At 36.4% G+C, this 24,477-nt stretch overlaps 3 protein-coding genes across 9 annotated transcripts; 1 reads left to right on the forward strand and 2 right to left on the reverse strand.

The window, feature by feature from the left end:
* Nucleotides 1-635: 635 nt before the first annotated feature.
* On the reverse strand, nucleotides 636-5,594 carry LOC148715927 (uncharacterized). 3 transcript variants are annotated; one of them, XM_088746315.1, is made up of 9 exons: nucleotides 5,457-5,588; nucleotides 4,825-4,875; nucleotides 4,121-4,301; nucleotides 3,945-3,981; nucleotides 2,785-2,989; nucleotides 2,262-2,332; nucleotides 2,111-2,171; nucleotides 1,385-1,548; nucleotides 636-679 (listed from the first exon to the last, which is right to left on the reverse strand). In XM_088746315.1, exons 1-5 carry the CDS (start codon nucleotides 5,494-5,496, stop codon nucleotides 2,879-2,881), a joined length of 420 nt encoding a protein of 139 aa, XP_088602441.1. In that variant the 5' UTR covers nucleotides 5,497-5,588; the 3' UTR covers nucleotides 636-679; nucleotides 1,385-1,548; nucleotides 2,111-2,171; nucleotides 2,262-2,332; nucleotides 2,785-2,878. The 3 variants fall into 3 exon arrangements, with proteins under 3 accessions (XP_088602441.1, XP_088602440.1, XP_088602439.1); XM_088746314.1 differs by having other exon boundaries at nucleotides 637-679; nucleotides 4,825-4,992; nucleotides 5,457-5,589; XM_088746313.1 differs by having other exon boundaries at nucleotides 639-679; nucleotides 4,825-4,979; nucleotides 5,457-5,594.
* On the reverse strand, nucleotides 5,475-12,914 carry LOC148715928 (uncharacterized). Its single transcript, XM_088746283.1, has 8 exons — nucleotides 12,827-12,914; nucleotides 11,753-11,946; nucleotides 11,136-11,303; nucleotides 10,729-10,800; nucleotides 10,281-10,636; nucleotides 9,884-9,960; nucleotides 9,370-9,559; nucleotides 5,475-5,613 (listed from the first exon to the last, which is right to left on the reverse strand). Exons 2-7 carry the CDS (start codon nucleotides 11,943-11,945, stop codon nucleotides 9,460-9,462), a joined length of 966 nt encoding a protein of 321 aa, XP_088602409.1. The 5' UTR covers nucleotide 11,946; nucleotides 12,827-12,914; the 3' UTR covers nucleotides 5,475-5,613; nucleotides 9,370-9,459.
* A 180-nt stretch (nucleotides 12,915-13,094) lies between these two features.
* On the forward strand, nucleotides 13,095-24,358 carry LOC148715929 (uncharacterized). Of its 5 annotated transcripts, XM_088746277.1 has the most exons (19): nucleotides 13,098-13,397; nucleotides 13,628-14,224; nucleotides 14,687-14,927; nucleotides 15,120-15,232; nucleotides 15,771-16,084; nucleotides 16,414-16,687; nucleotides 17,975-18,172; nucleotides 18,762-18,919; nucleotides 19,028-19,140; nucleotides 19,482-19,611; nucleotides 20,074-20,109; nucleotides 21,032-21,236; nucleotides 21,652-21,797; nucleotides 22,200-22,352; nucleotides 22,450-22,617; nucleotides 23,062-23,160; nucleotides 23,580-23,668; nucleotides 23,741-23,801; nucleotides 24,268-24,358. In XM_088746277.1, the coding sequence occupies exons 1-15, from the start codon at nucleotides 13,100-13,102 to the stop codon at nucleotides 22,528-22,530; spliced, it is 3,057 nt and encodes a 1,018-aa protein (XP_088602403.1). In that variant the 5' UTR covers nucleotides 13,098-13,099; the 3' UTR covers nucleotides 22,531-22,617; nucleotides 23,062-23,160; nucleotides 23,580-23,668; nucleotides 23,741-23,801; nucleotides 24,268-24,358. The 5 variants fall into 5 exon arrangements, with proteins under 5 accessions (XP_088602407.1, XP_088602406.1, XP_088602405.1 ...); XM_088746279.1 differs by lacking the exons at nucleotides 21,652-21,797; nucleotides 22,200-22,352; nucleotides 22,450-22,617; ... (2 more) ...; nucleotides 23,741-23,801; nucleotides 24,268-24,358 and adding an exon at nucleotides 20,741-20,917 and having other exon boundaries at nucleotides 13,096-13,397; nucleotides 21,032-21,171; XM_088746281.1 differs by lacking the exons at nucleotides 21,652-21,797; nucleotides 22,200-22,352; nucleotides 22,450-22,617; ... (2 more) ...; nucleotides 23,741-23,801; nucleotides 24,268-24,358 and having other exon boundaries at nucleotides 13,095-13,397; nucleotides 19,482-19,657; nucleotides 21,032-21,170.
* The last annotated feature ends 119 nt before the right edge of the window (nucleotides 24,359-24,477 follow it).

The raw sequence follows: 24,477 nt of genomic DNA on the forward strand, positions 1-24,477 counted from the left end.
TTTAAAACCTTCCTTTGCAGAAATGATCATGTTCTTAAATTAAAATAGTGTACAATATGTATCTACAGCTATCTTACTTTGCATCTGCTGTATCTTCACAGACAGTTTGTAACTTTTGGAAAAAGGTCACAAACTCTCCAAGACCCTGTAAAAAACAAATTGTTGAAAACCACAGATGAAGGAAGTTATTAAACATTAGCCATGAGTATGGGACAGAAAAGTCTACACCAACTGGGCTGCAAAGAACTCTTTGGCTTAGTAAAGATTCTCTCTTGTGGTAAAATGACCTGACACCTACTAACAGCTGAAATATATTTATAAAAATTCTATTTGGTACACTAAAGGGAATAATAAATTTTGATATACTGATATATACCTTAGTTAATGGGAGAAGTGGGTTGTCATCAATTGGTGCATAACTCTTTCCACCCAATCGTATCCTCAGAATAAACGAGACAGCTGTCTGTTGGCATGGGAAGGAAAGAAAACTAGAGAAAACTGTGTAATATTATCCTCCAACTGCTAAGGATAATGATGAGAAAAAAAATTGTTTTTTCACCACTGGATCAGACTATATACATTTTAGAATACAGCTCAATCCTATCTCTCAGTTGTTTATCTATTGAGAAGCAATGCAGGATCAGCCACAGATAGGAGGTATACATTGTCACAGCAACTTCTTGGAATGAGGAAATTGGTTTAGAAAGTATCTAAGAACTCCAGGAATATGGATTGAAAGATTACAGCTTTTGCTTTGTTACCTGTCCTCAATGATGACATAAACTGATGATGATGAATGCAATGATATACATGCATGCAAGAATATCAACATCATGATTTAAATGCTTGAAAAATAACTGAGCTGCCACCTCTTGTTTCACCCTCCAGACTCTTTCAACACGCCAGAATTGCTTCTCAAACACCAAGGGATAATTTTCGAAATGAATTGAAAATTTTGACCCTTACAATTGCAACACTCTTAGTCTAATAGTGATTGATTCCACTCTTTGAAAACACTTTGCTAATGTATAGCCCACACCCTCTTTAACTTCTGTGTCTATTTAAAAGTGGCTTAGCCAGAAATATTTTATGCATGTGTGGTCTTCACAGCAATTATTTTGATAACTGTCATTTGCTGATAGCAGTTCATAATTGCAGAATTTTCATGATAATATTCACTGTAAAAAAAATTGCAGAGGTTTCATCTAAGTTTTTAGCAAGGGAGCAACTGGTTTTCACAGGCAGGCAAAACTCTTTGGACTTAACTTCTTTATGAGATAAACTTTCTTCTATATGGTCAAATCAGGTGGGCAAAAACTTCCTTAAAACCAGTCAATTTCCTCAGTGCCCAGTCCTTAATGAAACACCTGAAATTGAGTGGTACCTGAAACATAGGCATGTTTTTTTCCCCTGCAACTTTCCTCAATACTGTAAATTGTTTATGAGCCAAGTCCCTGCGAGGGATATGGATGGCCTGAGACAAAGCTAGTTCATCTCTCGAATTCACTAGAAGCCTGAGGTAACTCAATAAACTTTCAGCAATTGATCCTGTTTTCAAAACAACATGTACAAGATTAACAAATCAACAGATCACTTGCTAAGTCAAGACCACGCCTAACTTACCCTGCGAGCAGAGCCTTTTTAACCTGTCCTCGAATCAATTAAAAAGAAGAAAAGAAGAAGAAAAGAAGAAGAAAAGCAGAAAAGGCTCTGCTCACAGGGTATGCCTAACTTCACACTAGTTCATATTTTTTTTTCATTTATTTATTATTATTTCGATTTATTTTGATTTATTACAGATTCCAACAATTAAGAGGCTCTTCTTCTGTAACAATACTAATCTAGTCTAAGTATATATACATATATATGTAGTAACTAATTAAAAGTATAATAACAATAATAAAATTAATCAATGTAACTTATCGTGAGATATTAAAATATACAATACACATTATGTGGATTAAAGACCAATATTTAGCAAACAAATGTTTCTTAGCACTATGGCAAAAAACATTATGTTCTAAAACGTTTCTTGTTGCTAGCTAGAGCTAGCATACATTTAATGGCTGATTACTAAACAAATGTAAGACCTAAAAAGGCTGGCTCTTACTTTTCCAAGAGTTAGGATTACAGGATGACGAGGAATGTTTTCTGCAGAGTGACCTCCAGACCTGAGAAGGAATTTTGTTGTCATCAATAATTTTTCGAGAGTACAAGTAATGAAGGTAAGAAAAAAAATTAACCTGTATGTTCCCTCGAACCTGTTTATGCAGCTTTTCTTGTCTGTATCTTCAAATAGCTTGTCAGTGAGGTTCTGAACTTCATCAAGTAGCTGAAACATGCAATGTGAGAGATCATGAAATGAGAGATGATTACTTAAGGGCCAAGGCTGAGGAACCTCCCTTTGTCTCTAGTAGCTAAGACTAAACACATTCTCCTGTCAGGCAATTGATGATGATAAACCAATAGAGTGCAATTTTATCAAACACCAAATAATCAAAACAGCTTATTGCAATACAGGTTGAGAAGAAAAAAACCAGAGGGTCAAATGATGTGGTCTGGTAACAAAAAGTTTTTAACAAAGTCATTTTGCTTAAAGAATTAGGTTAAATTAGTGATAATTACATTTTGCTAGAAAAAATATTCTCCTGTTATAAGAGTCACATTGTTCTACAAACCAATCCTGAGAAAGTTGAACAGTTAAGTTACACTTTCTTTGAAGCTGGTTTGGCTGCATAACACAGCTGAAAGCTCGCTATTGCTTGTAAAATAACTATAATGTACCTTTTGGCATGTTCTGCAATAGGGAAATTTCTTCAGGAGTGAAGAGACCTTGTTTGTATCTCTCAGTTGCACACAAGGAAAACTTCATGATGTTTCAAGTCTTGACCAGGGCAGCCAGTTTTTGGTGAGCAGTATTAGTTGAAGAGTCATCAAGTGACAAGGAGGAAAGACGTTCTGCAAGCTTCACCAGATCTCCTTTGTTTTCCTAACAGACAAAAAGGAAATAACAAAATAAAGAGAAATCTACTTGTAGATTTATCAAGTTCCCTGCTCTGGCATCCTATGTTCTAGTTCCCTGTTATGACATCCCATGTCTTACAGTAGTTCCCTGTTCTGGCTTCCATGTTCTAGTTCCCTGTTCTGTAATCCCCTGTTCTGGCAGCCATGTTCTAGTTCCTTGTTCTGGCATCAAAGGTTCTAGTTCCTTTTGTTTTTGCATCCCATATAAAGGAGCAGATAAACTTTGAGTCACTTAGTGCCACAGTAATTGGGGATACCAGTAAACATGGACAGTTGTGTGCCATGTCTAAGAGGTAAAAGCATCCAACTGGTTTTCACAAGGTCACGAAAAATCTCTCTCTTTTGTATACATAACAAATAGAAGTCTATCAAATGCAACAGTAGCTACAAGTACTCACAAGCAAAGGTGTTATCATATATACCAAAGGTTTAGAAAAATCCTTTGCTATTCTCCTAAAATAACAAAACCACAGGGATTCAATTGAAACTATCCCTGGTCACTAGTCAGTGAGGTCATCTTTAATTAATTTGAGTTGAAACTTCAACTTAAATTAACAAAAAGGATGTAAACTTTGCCATTATCTTTGTAGTCTAGATGAGTGTTCTACAAACTAGTTCCAAATTAATCTTTAGAGGTAAACAATTCCCCTTTGGCATCTTTACTATAGCTAAGATATCTTGCTCTATGGGGACATAAGAAGTTGAAATGAAATTTGTCGTATACATTTGCCGTAATTGCAAAAAAAAAAAAAAGCAAAAAATTTGAAAAATAACTGTTTTGCTGGTTTGGACAAGGCAAATTTACCAATTACCAGTAGATTAATTCAATGTTGAATTCACATCAGGGGAATAAAAGAAAAGAAATTAACCCTTCATTTTCAGCACAACTTCATGTTCAACAAACAATTTTAAGATCTTACTTTATTCTCTTTCCTGTTCTGGTAACAGCTTGATTGTCTAAGAGTAACAGACAAGGACAGTTAATGTTATCCTCAAAATTCTCTCATCTAAAATTTTGGATTGATGCTCCTTGACTTTTTGATCTAGTGTGGGTCCAAAAGTTTAACAGAGCTTTTACTAAACATTAATAAATCACCTGTATGGTAGGCAAAATTGCCTTGCTAGTGCAACACCATCCACAAACTGCCTCAAAGCTTCCCTCACAGCTCCCTGATGAGCAGACAGCTGACCAACTTGTAACAGGGATGAGAGCAAGTCATTTAGGATTGACAAACTAGAAAGGTTTCGGCCAGAACTTTCTGATGTGGCTAGCAAATCTGCACAAACAAAAGGAATAGATGCCAAAATATGTGATAAAAAGTTTAATAATAAAACAGAAGAAAACTCTCCCATGTTTCAGGCCAGTTTGATTGCACTTTTCTCTATATTTTAATCAGGATAATAACACATCCAATTACAAGCACAACTCTATCTCAAAGCCTGAATTAGGATTGCAAGGTATTGCCAACCACATGATTTAGGTATATATTATCAGGGGCTTCATTAATGTTTTCTGCAGGAGGGAAACTGGTTTTCACAGGCGGGCAAAACTCTTTGAACTGAACTTCTTTACAAGATAAACTTTCCTCCAGACCGTCAAATCAGGTGGGCAAAACCGTCCTCACAACTGGTCAATTTGCCCGGTGCCTGGACCTTAATGAAACCCCTGTATTATCCCAGTCATCAGAACACATTGTCCCTAGTAGAAGCTCATAGAAATCAGGGGCACTACTTTGCAAGCAGGGCTCTGCAGAATTGTGTCAAGAATAAAAGGAAACAAAAATTCCTCAATCACCTTACCCAACAAATTTTCCTTTTGCTTGTGTATCTGTTTGCCAGTACAAAACGCATCTAAACCAAAGATTTCTTCAGCCATTTGTGTAAGTTTATGAAGTACATCCATAGCCCATTCCAGGAGTCAGTGAACCAAGTAGAGGATCTTAACAATGATAATACTAAAAAAAATAACTGTCACCTGGGAATTACTCATAAACTCATGAATTGATTCACTGATCAAAAATTATCTGGTTGAACAGACTGTTTTGTTGGTACTAAGTCTGCCTAAATTTTCACAGGTCACTTGGCGACGGTTTATGAAAACAATGAAATAAAAAATCAATATTGGGGAGCTGGGATTGGGCGGTGGTGAGGTCACTCGCCTCCCATTAGTTCAATTCTTGGACCTGGTGTCACATGTGGGTTGAGTTTGTTGTTAGTTTTCTTCCTTGCTCCAAGGATCTTTCTAGGGGTCTCCAAAAACAAACACTCCAAATTCCAATTAGACCTAGTATCAGTGGACAAGAAGAGCCATCTTATGGAATATTCACTGCTAAATTCCCATTTCCATTATGAAAAAGTTACTGAATAACTGTGGAGAAGAGTAGATCTAAGTTTTGGAAAGAGGAATTTCCAAAGAAGAAGAGTGAACTTACCAACTATTATCTTAAATTTGTGGATTGTGGGTGGGAGCATTGCATATTCACAGCAAATTGATTTCCATCTGGCTTTCAACAGGTGGGACTTGTAACTCTTGTGTGTGAAGACTTCACTCTGCAGTGCTTCCTTCAGGGAGACCTCCCCTTCCGAATACTAAACATTAATCAATGAAAACCACGACTGACACACACATCACAAACTAAACAATCCCGTGTTTACACGTACTGCCTATTATAGACCTGTTTAATTGGTATTTCCTCCTATACCATATATTGTATAATAATATACATGAAAAAATTTCTCAGTTCTGATTGGTTAAGATGAATGCAGTTTCAGTTAATTCAGTGCAGAAGAGAGTTAATTCAGTACAGAAGAGGGTTAATTCAGTGCAAAGAAAGAAACAAAACCAGACATTCTGATTGGTCAGAGTAATTGGTCAATGTCAAGGTCAATGTCACTTGCAGGATTTGAATGAATTATTTTTGCACGTGATGCATGCGCTTTTCTTCTGCGTAGTTATGAGAAGCTACCTCGTATTTTTTCATGTATATTATTAATACATAATCACATGATTTTCTCATGCAATTTGGAATAAATAATCACTTGTAAATGTTTTTATATATACTTTATAATAGTGCTGTGTATGTTCTACTGGTTTTGTCAATTTGTAATTAATATATTAGGGCCATTAACAGACTTCCTGTTAATACTCCAACAACTTTTTAAAGGTCACTTGGGGCCTTATTCCAACCGGTAACCCCCTTTAACTTATTACACTAACATCATACAACTGAATAAGAGTTGTGCTTTAGTTCAATGTTATTTGCGCAATGATATTTAACATACTTCTGTTAATTCTTAAAACAGATTTTGCAAAGGTTGCAAAACTTGGGGACGTAAAGCCTGTAACTAAATCTGAGCTTAGGCAAGCCCTAAGATGTAAAGTAAATTCCCTGAAATTTAATTCATCCAAGCCTGGATATTTCGTAGGTAAGCTATAAGTAAATTTACATGTGGCTAAATAGTACATACCTAGACATAGTAATATGACCCTGTTGCAAGCATGCACCATTGAAATCAAATATAGTGACCCCTTAACTAAGGTATTCCCCCTATGGGAGGTTTAATATTTGGAAACTAAGAGGTATTGGGACTATTAAAAACTTTTGTATTGCAGGTTAGTGTCCACTTGCAGGATTGTCCATTAGTGGAGGTTACTCTACACATGTAGTGAAAATTGTATCCAAATCATCTTTTTATACCCAGATCACAAGTCATCATGTTGGCCTAAGTTATGTGCAAGTATTGAATACCCTAAGTTTTTACAGAAGCAAAATAGGAATGTGGTGAAAGCACTCCTTTCGGTGATGCAGTGTTGCATCATTCAAACAATCTCAATCTTAAAAATCAAACAGCAAAACAATGTTCACAACCGTAATAAATGTATTGGTGTGTAAAATATTGCATGTGTGTTTATAAATTTATGCTCTTTTTATTTCAGAGTACAGGAAAATGTACACCGGCCCCAAAAAGGCAAAGAATGGGCAACGAGAGAATTAAGGCCACTGCAGCTAGTTAACTGTCTAATTAAGAGTTTTTTATTATGTTACTTTTTATTATATCATTTTTAATCACTTTTGCTTTACATAAGGATTGAAAAAATAAAACAGAGCTATTAACTTAAAGACAGTCTCTGTGAGAGTAAAATTTATGTTCGATCTCCATAATAATATTTATCTCAAAAACCATCCTTTCATGTTTGGGCATACATGCCATTGTAAAATGCTACAATTTAAGCAAACAAACTGTCAATTAAAGTCTGTATATAATTTAAACTATGATGTTACCTGTTTTGAAACTAATTTGTACCTAATGTAATTTAATATGGGGTTCTATGAACTGGCAGTACTATTTACCTGGCACTGGCATTTATTAAACAGATTTAAAATAAACACCTATTTTTAAACTATTTCATCCCTGTTTTATGTCTATTTTAAGGCTATTTTCAGCCTACTGCCCAAGGCCTTTCTTATTTACCCCAATTTTATTCCTCGTTTATAACTATTTTAAGACTATTTTCAGCCTATTTTATTTTTAGCTTGTCTTATTCACACTATTTTGATACTGTTTTCTCACCAACTTCCATACACATCTAAGGCTATTTTTAGGCTATTTTAGAGCTATTTTAAAGCTAATTTACAAACATTTTTTTCTGTAGATCATGCATGCATGGACTATATTTTTTAACTGTTTTTTGTTTCAAAATGATAGGTTTAAAATAGCTAAAAAATTGCTTTAAAATAGTCCATAAAATAGGGGGAAAAATACATAAAAGATAGGAATAAAAGAGAGTATAAAATAGGTTTTAAAATAGACCAGATTTTCGTGAGGGCAGTACCACGGATGATGTCAAATGTGGGAATTCCAAATGCCCAGGATAAACCAAGAACTCCCTCAATATCATAACTCTGGGGAGATAAAGGAGAATGAAAAAAACACTCAAGATGAGAAAGAAACCTTTCCCTCAGTAATATTAGGGTGTACATGAAAATTCAATATACAATTTTTCATGTTCATCAACATTTGACAACATGGTGCAGTTGACTCTTATATGCTGCAAATATCAATCACCAGCAAATTGTAGTCAACTACAGTCTGATGAAGTTAAAGAAGTCAGTTTTTAAACAAAATATGAACTTCAGAGTTTCTCTGTTCATGAAAATGACTAAAGAGACTAGTCCCATCAACTTCAAGGAAAGTAATATGAGAGATTGCACATGTCTTCCTGAGATCAGTTGGAAGTTGCTCATACGTGTCAAATTTTCTACTTGTATGGACCCCCTTGAATGAGCACTTTTGCTTGAAGACATAACTGCAACGGAGTCTCTTAGCGAGTCCTAAGCCGCGTGTCGCTCTATAGATCATAAGATGTGATTGGCCATTATATCACATTACGTCAGAGGACATATCTACAACAAGAAGACATTTACCACTTTTAGCAGGTTCAAAACCATTTATTCCTGAGTGACGAAGAATCTTTCATATCACTGAAAAACTTGCGACCGAGACGTAAGAAAAGGATTAGGTCCCAGCGCTCTTACAACATTCAAGATGGCGGCTGGAGGGCCGATCTCCGATGCTGTGATTGCGGCAATGAGTAAGTTTTCTTGGGAAACATTCCAGTTATCTTTATAATGAAATGTCTATTAAGGCATTTTTGTATCCTTCCTATGTGATCATGTAACATCATATCTCGTGATATAAGTGTGGCTACCCCCGATGGGCACTAGCTGTAAAAAAAAAAACTTTCATGGATACGAAAGATTTCCCAGAACTTTTCATGCTTTGTGAGTATCATCAACAAGTATCTCAAGTCTCGTGCATTAAGCGTGACACTCACGCAAAATATACGCCCTGACGCATATGCTGGAACTATCTTTCTCACATATTTCAGGTTTTTTGGTAAACTGTTGATTTTGAGAAAGCTAATTGTCGGTCATAGTACCAGTAAAATTAATTATCCTTCTAAATTCAATTTACACCTTGTTCGCTTTCTTCTCGCTTTGAACACTTTCCAACAGTGGAAATTGAAACTCAGAATAAAGGAATGCATCACTTAGCTGGTTCTTTCTCAATTTTCTGGAGGAACATGCCCTCATACACCCCCTCCCTCAATTAGGTTTCATATCTCCCTGGGAAATAATTTTTTGGAAGACCTCCTACCCTTACTGAGAATTCCAGTTAAGCTTGATACTGTATATTTCTTTATGTTTAGGCCTTGCATAACCCCCCATTCCCCTGGAAATTTCAATCTCCTCTGTCGGGGAGTATGAAGATTTTGAGAAACTGCACATGGAGTATTATCCGAAGTATATAGTAACCATGAAAAGTAAATGTTGCTACACTTACCAACACAAGCCTCTATGACATCTTTGTCAAGTTCCTTGAAGGTCTTTGACAAAAGCTCTTCTCTGTTGTAAAATCCACACAGCAGTGACCTCACCAACACAGTCCTGGATTTATTTTCAGCATCTTTAATAGCTGCACCCAATTTGTTAGGGCACATCCAGATGCCTGATCCACTGATAAGTTCTGTAAGCTAACAAAAAAATGTTTTCAAAATTACTTTTTTTGTAATGTTTCTAGGAATTTTGAAAAAAAGGTTAAATATATATAGCAAAGTATACATAAATAGATATATAAAACACGAGGAAGGGGTGTACTAGTTGCAGTTAAAAAATTGGCTGAAAAAAGGACTTAGACTGATTGAACTATGTCAATTCCTGCCTCTTGATTCCTGTCTATAGAAAGGTAAGTGCATGTAATTGTAGTAGACACTCTGTTTACTGCATATTTGTGTGTGTATATATATAAATATATATGTAATATATGCAATATTAAACAAAACATCTCATATGCATACTCCATCAGCTGTTCCTTTTTCCTTCGAAATTTTTCTGTGGGAATTGATTCCTGCACACATGCTTTCTTTTGATTTACCTGTAAATTTAATAACTGGTGTTAGACAAGTATTAGCATGATGGATATAAAATTAATGAGACAACAAGTTTATATTGAACAAAACAATGGGTTTTTTAATCTATCAGTCTTAAAATATTCAGATGAGAAACAATGTTCTTGTTATATGAGCTTTTGATTTGACTCTATGATTAAATTGTTCAAAATGCAAACCCATGATCCCCATTATTTGTAAATGGAGATGGCAATTAACTTACAATGTTACTGTTAATTAATAGTGTATTAACACTGCTGCCTAAATGTAGTTGTTACTTACAGAGCTCTTCTTTCAACATATGTACCTCTTCTTTAAGATGGATTATTTCATTATCTTTCTTTTGTTTTTCTTCTTTGCACAAGACATTGACACACTTGAGTGGTGGACGTATGGTTTTTGGCCTTTTCCCTCCAAAGTGGGGGTGCTGTAGTGGGTTTGTCTGATTTGGGGTAGAGGTTACCCTTAATGAGTCATCATCTGACCAATCAGACTCAGACAAGCCATCCACAATATGCTCTTCATTCACTCTTTCAGTACTGCTTTCTGGTGTCGCCACTAGAATGGACTCCTCGATATCATTTAGCTTCTGACAAAGAAGTGACAGCTCTTGCTTTTTCTCCTCTGCAGTCTTGCGCTTTTTGGCGGGTGTGGTTTTCTTGGCTGGAAAATTGACGTGGAAGGATTAGTTAGGATTTTAGAACATTAAAATTACATTAACTATAGCACACAAATGATAAAGCATAAACACAAACCTTGTTTCTCTGATTTCCTCCTTTCTCTCTTGTGTTTTCCACTTTGTGGGGTGTTCTCAGCTGATGCATGTTCTGTTCTCAAGAGAAAATTGTTGCTTTGATGAGTGCAAAATAAATGTCAGTCATTCTCCACAAAGAAATATATGTTATTGTAATGTGGCTTTCAAGGTTGCAACAAGTTTAAAGTAGCATGTTTAAACTACTGTCTGACATACATGTACACTGATGTAGCCTAATCTCTGGTTTTAGAAATGATCAATTGCTTCTCTGTTGCACAACAGTTTGCAGGCACTTTCCTTGAATAGCTCATAATTACTGTATTTTATCATTTTGACCATATGAGTAATGGCCACGTGAGTAATGCCACATCCCACAATTACAGTAAAAGGTCAAAATTCAATTTTTACCTGCACTTGAATCCTCTAGCTGATCAGTTGTTGAAACATCATAATCAGCAAACAGCTTCTTATTGGCTCTCCTCTTCCTTTTAGAGCATCCAGTGCTCTGCATTTCTGCACTGACTGATTGGTCAGAGGTTATGCTCTTGCAGTTTTTATCTGCTTCACCCTTACTACCTTTTTAAAGATCAGTACAAAAAAAGCCTTCACAATGGGCAGTATATGCTTTGCCAGAACACTACAAACGTGTAAACATGACGTATAAAACGGCAATTTTACGTTTTCCCAAATTGGTAGAAGCTTGAACGCTTTGCATGAATCGTTTTTGAAATTAGCGTGGCATGAGAAGGCCAAGAAGGACATTAAGGGAGCAATGCTGTTAGATATTTATTTAAGAAATGGAAAGTTCAATCTAAAAAAGATGGTTGCCTAGTTGATTGGTATATGGATAATAATTAAGTTAGCTTATTTTTTTAAGACGGCCGGCTCGATGAAACTTTGGTAAAACCTTTCGCTGACCACTCTACCTTGCTTTCAGCAAACGCTGTTTTAAAGGGTCTGACCTGGAGAGTAACCGTTTCTATAGCGAGTTTTTGCGATCGTGCGAGATTGCTATATACACTTACCATGAACAGATAAAATTTTTCCCATCCAGAGGTCATTCTTGTACTGCATTGAGACTTCCGTTCCAATTTGAGCCGATCCTCTAAAAATCAACTTCTTCAATGAAATCGCCTCCACCAGTTCATTTTCGAAAGCCTCCCCTCCTTTACTTTTCCAACCAACTACAACTTGGCTTGCCGACTTTGATGATGACATACTGAGCCGTGCAAAAGAAATCAACATATACGTTCCACTATAACCATCATGCAAACTAAATACACATAATATTTTGGACAACCTTCTGTCAAACGTAAATTGTGACAACTTATTTCGCTCTTTCGTGACGCCTTTTCGCACCTCGTGGGATATCTGACAAATCTTTGATCATAATTAAACTTGATTCATCGCTGTTTATGCTCCAAAGCTAAACCTATCTCAGCTGAGCAATGCACCAGCTTGAAACTGGGGTCGATTCAAACAATTCTCTCAATCGAACTTGACAGCTTGCAGCTTTTTCATCAAACAGATTCTCGAGTACGTACGTGTTATTTTTCTCAACTGCTCGGTAATCAAGAAAATCGATCAACCGCTCTCAACAGAACGTTTACAACGTGCATAATTCCGTGCCATGTGATCATGAGAGAACTTTATCTTAGCACGATAAGTAAAATCAGCATTGCTGGTGGGGTTGTTCTTGATATCAACTATAACGATAAGATCTGCTACAGAATACTTGGTCAGTTTTTGATGAAATCACCACTGGAAGCGAAACATCGTGCGGGCTACAAGCCTTTAAGCGAGCAGACATTATCTAATCGCGGAGTTCCAAAATCTCTAAAGTATCATTGATATCAGGGCCTTAACTACTAACAAACCTCGATCATATCTTTCGCTTTCGTTGTTTATAGTCATCATAAACACTCCTTATACCTAGGAAGAGAACCCAACCATGGACCGATTGCCTCAGTAATAAGTTTTTCATGGACATTAATTGCCTCATGCAATCATGTGTTTTTCTGGCTACGGCCCTGAAAATATTAAGCATTAAAAATCATTGAATCATAGCAATACTTTTAAGGATTAAAATACGCGCTTACCTGATACTTAGTACACTTGGAAGGTTGACGTTGATCAAAATGAAGACAGAAGAATGAGAATATTCAGTTAAGCCGTTGGACTCGAGAACTTGACCGCATGTTACCTGCGTTTTGAGCATGGCGTCAGCATATTGGCATTGTTCTCTTCCCGCCACAAATTTCAAGCTGCTTATTGGTTGAAGCCGGACTCGTCTTCAGTCTTTGTCAGTCACATTCTAGGCTTGGTTGCTAAGCTGCTCACGCATTCGCGCTTCACGTACTCTCTCCTTAAGCATGGATGCAGAGCGCCCATGCTCTAAAAAGTGGAGATTTCAAGCCGAGGGCGAGCCTTCGCGTTCAACTATTTGGCGAAGAAAGAAACTTAAACGAAAAATTCAAAGCCACCAAGAAGATGAGTTGTGTTACAACGAGGTATCACCACATCAACGGGATTCTCAAGATCAAGACAAAACGTGTAATCATCATAGCCGCGGCAGTACGTTCTCATCAGAGCTACAAAGCGAAACAGAAATTTTGGAAAGTATGCAGACGATTCAAAGTGACAGTAGTTTTTCGGACCAATATTGTCTTGGTAAGCGTCCTTTTTATTCTTTCAAGTCACAAGCTGGGAAAACTAAACATTTTTCCACAGTTTTTTACGTAATGGCTTAATTGTTGATCTAGCTTGCAAACCCATAGAATCAATGTCAAAGTTTAAGAATAATCATTATATAGGACTCCAACATTCTTGTATACCTAAAGGATGGCCTAGACTATATCTGCCATTCAGTAATTTTATTTACAATTTTCTTTTGATATCAGATGGCAATAATTCCTTAATTTCTGAAAATGCTGCTGATCACAAATTCGATGAATTTGTCAGCTTGATGCAAGATATACCAGCTAATGAAGAATTTCCTGAAGAGAGTAACGCTGTGCAGGAGGAAGTCCCAGATACCTACATATATGCAGAAGAACTAGCTAGTTTAATTGAGGAAATAGAAGTGGAAAAAGTGGCATCAGGTGTCGAAGAAACAAAAGATGAAAGCATAGAACATGAATTGTTGTATCAAGATAGCAGAATAACAGTTGGAGAAAGTTTAGCTCTTACAATGGCATTCATTATGCGACACAAACTGTCCATGGTTGCCACTAATGATCTCATTGTCCTCCTTGAGTTGCACTGTCCCAAGGAAAATAATGCAGTAAAAGGATTGAGCCAATTCAAAGACCACATCCAATATCTGAAGCATCCTATGAAAAAGCACTTTTGTTGCCCTAATCCAAAATGTCAAGTCTACATATCTGTTGGTAAACCAAAGGATGGTGAGGTTTGTAGGATATGCAGTGGACTTCTATCAGATAAGTCTTTTTTCATTGAGCTTCCAATAGAAGACCAGCTGCATACAATTTTGTCACGTAAGTTATACAATATTCTTTATATTCTTTTGTACACTTCTGTTGTATGCAGTACTCTAAGAACCCAGGGCTCTCTCAAAACTTTGAACTAGTCAGAGAAAAATTTTTTAAGTAGCCAGGGATAACTTGCTGTCTTGTCAAGTGGAAACCCCGAAATGTATGTATATTTTCCCAGAATAGCCGGTGTGCTCAGGACAAGTAGACAGTGATTTATGCCGGTTGCCAGAACTTCTGGAGATCCCTGAGAACCACTGAAGTGCTCTGACAACTTTTGCTATAATTTCAGCTTATGTTGGTGCTGGGAATCTGTTGAGATGTCATAAAATTGTTTATCACAAGCAATCAGCTTCAACATGATGTTGATGATTGTTTTGCTATCACTACAATATGTAATACAATCTGTAAGCCAAATATATCACGTACATGTAGGTTTGACATAACTTTACTGTTTTTGTCAAACAGGTCCAGGTCAACTTGAAAAATTAAAGTACAGGTTTAAAAGAGAAACTTCTGATGGCAGTTCAATCCAAGATGTCTATGATGGTAATCTGTACAATATGCATTTAGGACCTGGTGGTTTCTTAGCAAGTGCAAGCAATATTTCACTCCTTGGAAACACTGATGGAGTTGCACTTATTCGATCATCAAGTTATGGAGTATGGCCAGTTTTTCTAGTGATCAATGAACTTCCTCCGCTTCAGAGGTGAAAAATAGATTACTTACATTCATACAGTTTTTGGTATATGTACAAGTCATAAGTCTATGTGGCTGTGGTGCAAATGCAGGCAAAGTTGATGCCTTTTCGTTTACTTTCAATGCATGTCATTATTTTAGTACAATATAAGGTTTAAAACAGATTATTTTTATCACTGTCCTTTTACAATTTTATTGACAGGTTCAGCAGGATGAATCGCATTTTTGCAGGACTTTGGTTTGGTAAAGGAAAACCCCATTTTCCAACATTCTTACAGCCAATTGCTATTTCTCTGAGGACTCTATATAATCCAGGTAATAAACACCCAGCACATGGTAGAGGTAGAGTTGTAGCCTTGAAAAATTATGAAACTCTGAAGTAGTTATTATTTTAGGTAAACAACTTCCATCTTAATTGGGTGACAAGAAAACCATACCAGGAGAATGTGAACTAAATTCTCAGAACCAATGTTACTGAGATTATATGGGTTTACAATAAATAAATCAAGAAAGTACATTTTAAAATATCATTCTCGAGAATTTACTTTTGATTTCTTTTTCTTTTTCTTTTTTTTTTTCAATAAACTTTTTCTCAAAATACATGTATGAGTTGCCAGACTCAGGGTGCAGCTTATCTGTGAGTGCGGCTTATCCTACATAGTGTACAGTAAACAATAATTTGCTATCGGATAATACTTTCAATTCATCACTTAATTTTTGATTTTTTTTTTTTTTTTTTTTCAACCACCAAGCTTGAATTCTGGCCACCCTAGCCTACAAGGTTGTGTGAAACAGAGACAAAATTTAATTCCTACATAGGAATGATAAAGTAAAAGTATATATTGCTTTGCAGGATTGCAGGTGTCAGTGGGGGATGGAGATGTGGTCAATGTTAGAGGTATATTGCTCGATGTGACACTGGATTCCCCTGCAAAGGCCTTGTGGCTGCAGATGAAACAGTTTAATGGGTACAGTGGGTGCTCTAAATGTAAAGAGAAAGGCTGTCAGCATGTCATTGGCATTGGAAAGAAGGGCAGAAACAGACAGTGCCACATGTATCCCTACAATGCTTCCTCAAGCAGTGGTCATGGTGAGGTCAGAAGGCATAATGAGGTCAACGAGCAGGCCATCGAGGTGCTGAGGAGGAGGAAGGAAGGTGCCAAAACAGTAAGTAAACACTTGTTAAATTGTTCCAGAGCGTGTAACTAACCTTAAAGTTGATGGGACTAGTCTCTTTAGTCATTTTCATGAACAGAGAAACTCTGAAGTTCATATTTTGTTTAAAAACTGACTTCTTTAAATTCATCAGACTGTAGTTGACTACAATTTGCTGGTGATTGGTATTTGCAGCATATAAGAGTCGACTGCACCATGTTGTCAAATGTTGATGAACATGAAAAATTGTATATTGAATTTTCATGTACACCCTAATATTACAGAGGGAATGGTTTCTTTCTCATCTTGAGTGTTTTTTTCATTCTCCTTTATCTCCCCAGAGTTATGATATTGAGGGAGTTCTTGGTTTATCCTGGGCATTTGGAATTCCTACATTTGACATCATCCGTGGTACTGCCATTGATTACATGCATTGTGTATGTGAAGGTGTAGTGGAACAGTTGTTAAATAGCTGGTTCTCTCAGGACAACAAGGACAAGCTCTATTTCATTGGGAACAGAGTTGAAGAAGTTGACAAAGAATTTCTTTCTATTAAACCTATAAGTGAGGTAACCAGAACACCAAGAAGTATTATGGATAAGAAGGATTGGAAAGGTTAGTAAAGGGCCTCTGGGTTGTGTGTGTTATATATCAGTTTTCATCTATACAGTTTGTCTCGATGCTGAACAATGTCATTCACTACACCTTGCACTTGAATATACATGAATGGGGTTTCTTTAGGGGGGAATCCACCTAGGCAACTAAAATTAATTCAATTGTGACTCCTTGCATCAGGTTTGAACTTTCTTAAATGAAGAACTTTCAAGAAATTAAACTCGTGTATTTGAAAGAAATGACACACATTTCCTTAAGGTGTAGAATTGTATGGGGTGCCATTACCGCCAAAATTATATTTTTAAAATTATTCAGCCTTTTTTTCATTAACCACTTACTTTTACGAATTAACCATACTTGCCACAATATTATTTAGCCCATTTCAAAAATTATTCAGCCTTATTTTCATTAACCACCTACTTTTACGAATTAACCATACTTGTCACAATATTATTCAGCCCCTTTTTGAAAATTATTCAGCCTTTTTTTGATGGGGCCTGTTTTAAATTATATCCCAACATAACTTGCAGGATTATAAATATATCCCAGAGTTCTTTTCATGTCCTTTTCATTGCAATATGGCCGACAGTAGAGGGATCGCGGATGTTGCACGTTTTCTCTCCCAAGCTGCTACCAATTTCATAAGTCTAGCACCACAATCATCACAAGAGCTTCGAGAAACAAATAATACTTCTAATCGAGCTCAAGCTGAGTTGAAACGAGCGTTTTCTCCGTACCAAAAAGTTCACAACGCGCCATCACCAGTTGTAAGCAACACAACTTCACGTGGAACATCAAGTCAAGCAAAACATTTCACCGTCACAAGGGCTGCAAAAGAGAGAAAGAAACCAAAGAACTAACAATCAACATGAGGTAGATCAGAAGTAGTGTTAGTTGCTCGAAACTCTTGTGATGCTAGACTTATTAAATTGGTAGCAGCTTGGGAGAGCGAACGTGCAACATCCGCAAGTTATGTTGGGATATAGTTAAAAACAAGCCCCATGAAAAAAAGGCTGAATAATTTTCAAAATGGGCTGAATAACATTGTGTCAAGCATGGTTAATTCGTAAAAGTAGGTGGTTAATGAAAATAAGGCTGAATAATTTTTGAAATGGGCTAAATAATATTGTGACAAGTATGGTTAATTCGTATAAGTAAGTGGTTAATGAAAAAGAGGCTGAATAATTTTAAAAATATAATTTTGGTGGTAGTGGCACCCCATAGAATTGTACACTGATTTGATTGAATCTTTGATGCAGTATCTTGTAATCTCTTGATTTTCCTTAGCATCAGAAAAAAAGAATTTCCTGCTGTACTATGCCGTGCCACTTCTGATGAAGTACCTGCCAGATATGTATGTTCTTCATCTGATGCTTTTAGTTGGAGGAATATACGGACTGTTGAAAGAAACTATCTCTCTCCAGGAGAGGGAAAGCTCTGCTTCATGCCTTAAGTTATTTTGTGCACAGGCGTCTACTCTCTATGGTATGTATTTGTAATATCACAGTTAGGTTGCTCCATTCCATGCATGTTATGATAATCTTTTTGTTCTCAAAATTTGAGAAATCTTGAGCAAATTTCCCTTTGTGAACTTTTTTCTGAGATCTCATGTTGCTTTGTGACTGCTTCATTTTTTATTCTCTCGCTGTCTATCGTTACCTTGGAAATTTAGTTAAGTCGGATGAGTGTTAGATTTGAGTGGGAATATCCTCAAACAGATATCTTTCTACTTAATACACACAAACTTTCATGAGCATGTTTAACAAAAGTTGAATGCCCTTCATAAACAGGTAAAAACAAACGATATAAAAACCCGACGTTTCGGCGACTTCATGACGCCATTATCAAGGGTACAAATGAAAATAAAATTAACAAATGCGAGCTCAAGAGTTACAACTAATTCTAAGTAGTTGTAACTCTTGAACTTGCATTTGTTAATTTTATTTTCATTTGTACCCTTGATAATGGCGTCATGAAGTCGCCGAAACGTCGGGTTTTTATATCAATCGTTTTTACCTATCTATGTATTACTAAATCTTTGTTAATATGAATGCCCTTCATATGCTCTTTGCAGGTCCACAGTTTATGACATATAATGTTCATCAACTGTTACATCTGAGAGACTGTGTTGAAGATCTTGGGCCTCTTTGGAGTCATTCTTGTTTTTTCTTTGAAGACCTTAATGGAGATTTCCGTGATTTATTTCATGGTACACAGAATATTGATGGACAGGTACATGTAATTATAATCATTGTTTATATCCGTGCAGATAAGAATGAGAAAATGTTAAGTTAATGAAGTATAATTTTTAACTGGTCAGGAATGTTTTATTTTCTTTAGATTCTGGATGGAGTTTCTGTGATGCAAAAGTTGCCAGAGCTGGCTTCAGAGCTCTCCAGTTTCGAAGCTCAAAACCTGTATTCTCAACTCACCCAAAAAAATCACTACAAAAGGTAAGTTTCAGAATCTGTGCAATTAATACTTTTTATCACAGATAGTACAATCATTAAACAAGAGAGTTACAAGAGAGATATCGTATATAAGAACGATCCTTCGCAGTAAAGCACTATTTGAGCAATAGTGGAAATCAAAGAGAGATATCATTGGGATTTTCTCTTTTTTGAAAAGGAAATGTCTATTACACAAATTGTTCTGAGCAAACCCATATGCATTGATCCTATAAATATAATTACAAGCTTGCAAGAGTTTTAGTAAATATCTGTGCATGATGTAAGGTTGTGGTGTCCATCTAACCCCTTTTTAACACTTAATTATCATTAATTTGATGTTCCAGGTCCAAAACTGAAGAGTTTGAACTGAGGATCTTTGTGATCGGGGCACTGGAAAAAGTTGCCATTAATTCAGAGATCCTGTCTGAAGCAGAATGGAAGGCACTAAGAAGAGAACTACCAAGTTGGGGAAAGGTGTGGTCTTTTAAGCGATGCCAAATCAATGGAACAGTGTATCACAGTGAGCGTTACAAACGAGTAACAGCATGAAATAACTTTACTGTTAGCTTCTCTGGAAAAGGCAGTCAGAATATGGCTGTGTCCTTAATTATGTAAAGGTTCAAGAAAAGTGCCATCAAGCATCTTGTAGAAATGCAAAGTGTAACCGCCGGTTGGAATGCAGCTACTTTGCACTACTTTGAATTCTGGATAAGTACCAAAACCAACTACCAAGTCTAAAAGGAAGAGTTGTGGTTTGTCATATCCTTAAGGTCGAATGGACAACAAAGGTTGTTGCTATTTCTCTGAGGTGTATTGAGGGAAAGTATATGATGGTGTCAACTTCGAATGGAATTTTTGCTTGTCGTTTGGCAAACAGACTAGAATGAGACTGATTGTTTGAGGATAATATTAACTGTCCTTGTCTGTTACTCTTAGACATCAAGCTGTTACCAGAACAGGAAAGAGAATAAAGTAACATATTAAAAATTGTTTGTTGAACATGAAGTTGTGCTGAAAATGAAGGGTTAATTTCTTTTGTTTTATTCCCTTGATGTGAATTCAACATTGAATTAATCTACTGGTAATTGGTAAATTTGCCTTGTCCAAATCAGCAAAACAGTTATTTTTCAAATTTTTTTCTTTTTTTTTTTTTTTATGCAATTACGGCAAATGTATAAACAAATTTCATTTCAACTTCTTATGTCCCCATAGAGCAAGATATCTTAGCTATAGTGAAGATTTCAAAGAGGAATTGTTTACCTCTAAAGCTTAACTTGGAACTAGTTTGTAGAACACTCATCTATACTATAATGGCAAAGTTTACGTCCTTTTTGTTAATTTAAGTTCAAGTTTCAACTCAAATTAATTAACGATGACCTCACTGACTAGTGACCAGGGATATTTTCAATTCAATCCCTGTGATTTTGTTATTTTAGGAGAATAGCAAAAGATTTTTCTAAACCTTTGGTATATATGATAACACCTTTGCTTGTGAGTACTTGTAGCTACTGTTGCATTTGATAGACTTCTATTTGTTATGTATACAAAAGAGGGAGATTTTTCATGACCTTGTGAAATTCATTTGGATGCTTTTACCTCTTAGACATGGTACACAACTGTCCGTGTTTACTGGTATCCCCAATTACTGTGGCACTAAGTGACTCAAAGTTTATCTGCTCCTTTACATGGAATGCGAAAACAAGGAACTAGAACATGGCTGCCAGAACAGGGGATTACAGAACAGGGAACTAGAACATGGATGCCAGAACAGGGAACTACTGTAAGACATGGGATGTCATAACAGGGAACTAGAACATGGGATGCCAGAGCAGGGAACTTAATAAATCTACAAGTAGATTTCTCTTTATTTTGTTATTTCCTTTTTGTCTGTTAGGAAAACAAAGGAGATCTGGTGAAGCTTGCAGAACGTCTTTCCTCCTTGTCACTTGATGACTCTTCAACTAATACTGCTCACCAAAAACTGGCCACCCTGATCAAGACTCGAAACATCATGAAGTTTTCCTTGTGTGCAACTGAGAGATACAAACAAGGTCTCTTCACTCCTGAAGAAATTTCCCTATTGCAGAACATGCTTAAAGGTACATTATAGTTATTTTACAAGCAATAGCGAGCTTTCAGCTGTGTTATGCAGCCGAACCAGCTTCAAAGAAAGTGTTTAACTGTTCCACTTTCTCAGGATTGGTTTGTAGAACAATGTGACTCTTATAACAGGAGAATATTTTTTTCTAGCGAAATGTAATTGTCACTAATTTAACATAACTCTTTAAGCAAAATGACTTTGTCAAAAACATTTTGTTACCAGACCACATCATTTGACTCTTCCCAATTCTTCAGCTCATGCTACACATAGATGATTACATTTGCCATGAATTTTTAGTTCCTTTGACAAGTAGAACTGAAATTTAATTTATTACGTTGAGCAAATAATGAATTTGGCAATAATCCTATAGTGTGATATTGACAAGGTAAGAAATTAGAATTATTGTTTTCTAGAGTGGACTGTTTGCACTTTGGAAACCTTCACACATCCAGTAAGCAAGGACAGAGAACTGCTGATCTGCAGGATAAGGGCTGACTGTGATCCTGCTGTGGTTAAGATTAACACAACATCTGGAGAAGCACAGAACAAGGATTGCACTGTATGTCGATGTGTTTGTAACAACTTGGTTATATTGCGGTTACTCTGTTGTTGTATTTAGGGAGAGTGGACCTCAAACCTCTACGTTGGAGGAGGTAGTAGCTTACAGTCAGTTGAGATTCTGTAGTACAGGTGTAAGCTTTGTCCAAGGTCACCATAAGGGGTTTTTGGGTAAAACACTGAATTCTCACAATACCTCTTTATTCTAGAAGATCACTAGAAATACGTCTGAGCAAACTGTCTGGATATCTGACAAAACACTGGGGATAACCTGAGCTTACTAGTAGATAATTTCTCATTTAACCACTAGAAAGTCTGTAAGTAATGATAAAAGCACAAGAACAGGGTTGGTGAAGTAAATTAACCTAATTAACTATTGACTGAAACAATTTATTTTGTAAAGGGAGACAAAGTTGTTATGGATCTCTCAAAGCTGTTCCAGTCTAGTGTATTGGAGGAATTTATAGACATAATGAATGACAGCATCAAAAGCATGAATATTAACAACACAACCGAGTGGTGGACACTAAGGACAAGGCTTGACAGGAGAATGAAGGTGATCAGCATTTCAACTCTCACGAGCGATGAATGTGTATCCTCTCCTATGACATGACTGAAAGTCTAAATTGTAATAATTATGGTCATTTCTTTAGAACCTTTTGGAGAAACTTGAAGGTTCTTGGCTTGGAAGATGGAGAGGAGTTCCTCTTGGTCAGCCTATTGATGAAGAGTAATGTGAATCAATAGCATCCTTAGCCAGAGAGTTGGAAGAGAAAGTTTCAATCCTGTGTGGATGCCGATTTGATAATCATTTGCTTGAAGTATGTTGTGCATGAATCAATCAGAGTTTCCCGAGTTATAAGGATGGCAGATTGTATGAAAAATGTTTTGTCCATCAATCTTTGTTATGATTTGTGTGCCATCTTCTTTGGTGCTTGACCCAAAGATGACAATTGAAGTAGCAAAACCTTGCATAGTAACCGAATGGAAACTAGGGATGGTTGAGTGGCAAGAGCACTCACCTCCCTGCTGTTCCACAGGTTCAATTCCCAGACCTGGTGTCATATGTGGTATGTGGGTCGGTATGTCCTTGCTCCAAGGGTTTTTATACAGGTTCCTTGGTTTTCCTCCCTCCACAAAAACCAACATTTCAACGTTTCACTTTAAACCAGTGGACAAGAAGAACCACCTCATGGAATGCCGCCAGCTAAATCCCATTGTCATTATTAATATTTTTATTAGTAAGTGTCCTTTGTTTGTTGTAGGTCCTCATAGATTCGTCATTTTGCTTGTCAAAAAAAGAAACTGCTGAAGCACTGATTGAAATTACTGCCATGGATGCTACCTTACCTTCTTTTGAAAAAGTAAGAACAAGAAAATTTTTGTTCCAATAAAAGAATTCATAATCAAGTGTCTAAAGTAAGTTGGAATTTCACTGCTTTTGTCAAAGCATAGGGCTAACCCTTCACTCTAATGAAGGGCTAAAGTCAGATTTAGCAACTACTTACATTAACTAAATTGTAATTTAGTCCACTTGTGTTTGCTAGACATAGCAACCCTCTGGTTTTTTTCTTCTCAACCTCTATTGCAATAAGCTGTTGTGATTATTTTTGTTTTGATTATTTGGTGTTTGATAAAATTGCACTCTATTGGTTTATCATCGTCAATTGCCTGACAGCAGAATGTGTTTAGTCTTAGCAACTAGAGACAAAGGGAGGTTCCTCAGCCTTGGCCCTTAAGTAATCATCTCTCATTTCATGTTCTCTCACATTGCGTGTTTCAGCTACTTGATGAAGTTCAGAACTTCACTGACAAGCTATTTGAAGATACAGACAAGAAAAGCTGCATAAACAGGTTCAAGGGAACGTAAAGGTTAATTTTCTTTCTCACCTTCATTACTTCTACTCTCGAGAAATTATTGATGACAACAAAATTCCTTCTCAGGTCTGGAGGTCACTCTGCAGAGAACATTCCTCATCATCCTGTAATCCTAACTCTTGGAAAAGTAAGAGCCAGCTTTTTTAGGTCTTACATTTGTTTAGTAATCAGCCATTAAATGTATTCTAGCTCTAGCTCTGAAGACCTGACAACTGAACAACCAATATGTGGGTTCTTTGTAAATAGATGTTGGTGAACTGTCAAGGAATCAAAGCTTAGCCAAACACAAGGGTGGGGGAAAAGGCATCTGTAATGGACTGACATTCCATATTAGTTTAAAAAGTGGTCATATGCAACATTAGTGTAATGGGTACTGGTTGCTCACCATTATATTCAAGGTGTTCAGACACTAAAGTAGATTTATGGGCATGCACACATATGCTGTAATTGCAAGATGTGTGCCTAAATTGTGGTAGCAGATCTTACTTATCAACTCATTCAGTATTGGGACATACTCTTCTACAATATTTGAAACCAGAGTCAATTTGTGGCATATCTATACATCAAACTGATCTGTATTTTATGATTCATAGGATATTCAGCATCTTCCATGGGAAAGCATACCCATCCTGTTTGACCAACCTGTGACAAGGGTCCCATCTCTGCAATTTCTTTTCTTTAAGGTACACATTCCATTAAGAGGTCTTTGAAAGTTTGAAGACCTGACTTGTTTCTCAAAGAACTGTCATGTTTTCTCCCAGAACCATATTGATTTTTATCTCTGCTATGCTGTCAACAGTGGA

The sequence above is a fragment of the Stylophora pistillata genome, unplaced genomic scaffold (genome assembly GCF_964205215.1).
Source record: "Stylophora pistillata unplaced genomic scaffold, jaStyPist1.2 SCAFFOLD_132, whole genome shotgun sequence".
Taxonomy (NCBI): Eukaryota; Metazoa; Cnidaria; class Anthozoa; order Scleractinia; family Pocilloporidae; genus Stylophora; species Stylophora pistillata.

Excerpts from the sequence above, each read along its gene's own strand:
- LOC148715927 (XM_088746314.1), bottom strand. The coding sequence starts at position 4,927 with ATGGATGTACTTCATAAACTTACACAAATGGCTGAAGAAATCTTTGGT. Across the intron at positions 4,302-4,824 it reads GCAAAAGGAAAATTTGTTGG|ATTTGCTAGCCACATCAGAA; the intron begins GTAAGGTGATTG and ends TTGTTTGTGCAG. Across the intron at positions 3,982-4,120 it reads CAATTTTGCCTACCATACAG|ACAATCAAGCTGTTACCAGA; the intron begins GTGATTTATTAA and ends TGTTACTCTTAG.
- LOC148715928 (XM_088746283.1), bottom strand. The coding sequence starts at position 11,945 with ATGTCATCATCAAAGTCGGCAAGCCAAGTTGTAGTTGGTTGGAAAAGT. Across the intron at positions 11,304-11,752 it reads AAAAATTTTATCTGTTCATG|GTAGTAAGGGTGAAGCAGAT; the intron begins GTAAGTGTATAT and ends ATCTTTAAAAAG. Across the intron at positions 9,560-9,883 it reads AAAAAGGAACAGCTGATGGA|CTTACAGAACTTATCAGTGG; the intron begins GTATGCATATGA and ends TTTTTTTGTTAG.
- LOC148715929 (XM_088746277.1), top strand. The coding sequence starts at position 13,100 with ATGGATGCAGAGCGCCCATGCTCTAAAAAGTGGAGATTTCAAGCCGAG. Across the intron at positions 18,173-18,761 it reads ACAGGCGTCTACTCTCTATG|GTCCACAGTTTATGACATAT; the intron begins GTATGTATTTGT and ends TGCTCTTTGCAG. Across the intron at positions 20,110-21,031 it reads AGAACAGGAAAGAGAATAAA|GAAAACAAAGGAGATCTGGT; the intron begins GTAACATATTAA and ends TTTGTCTGTTAG.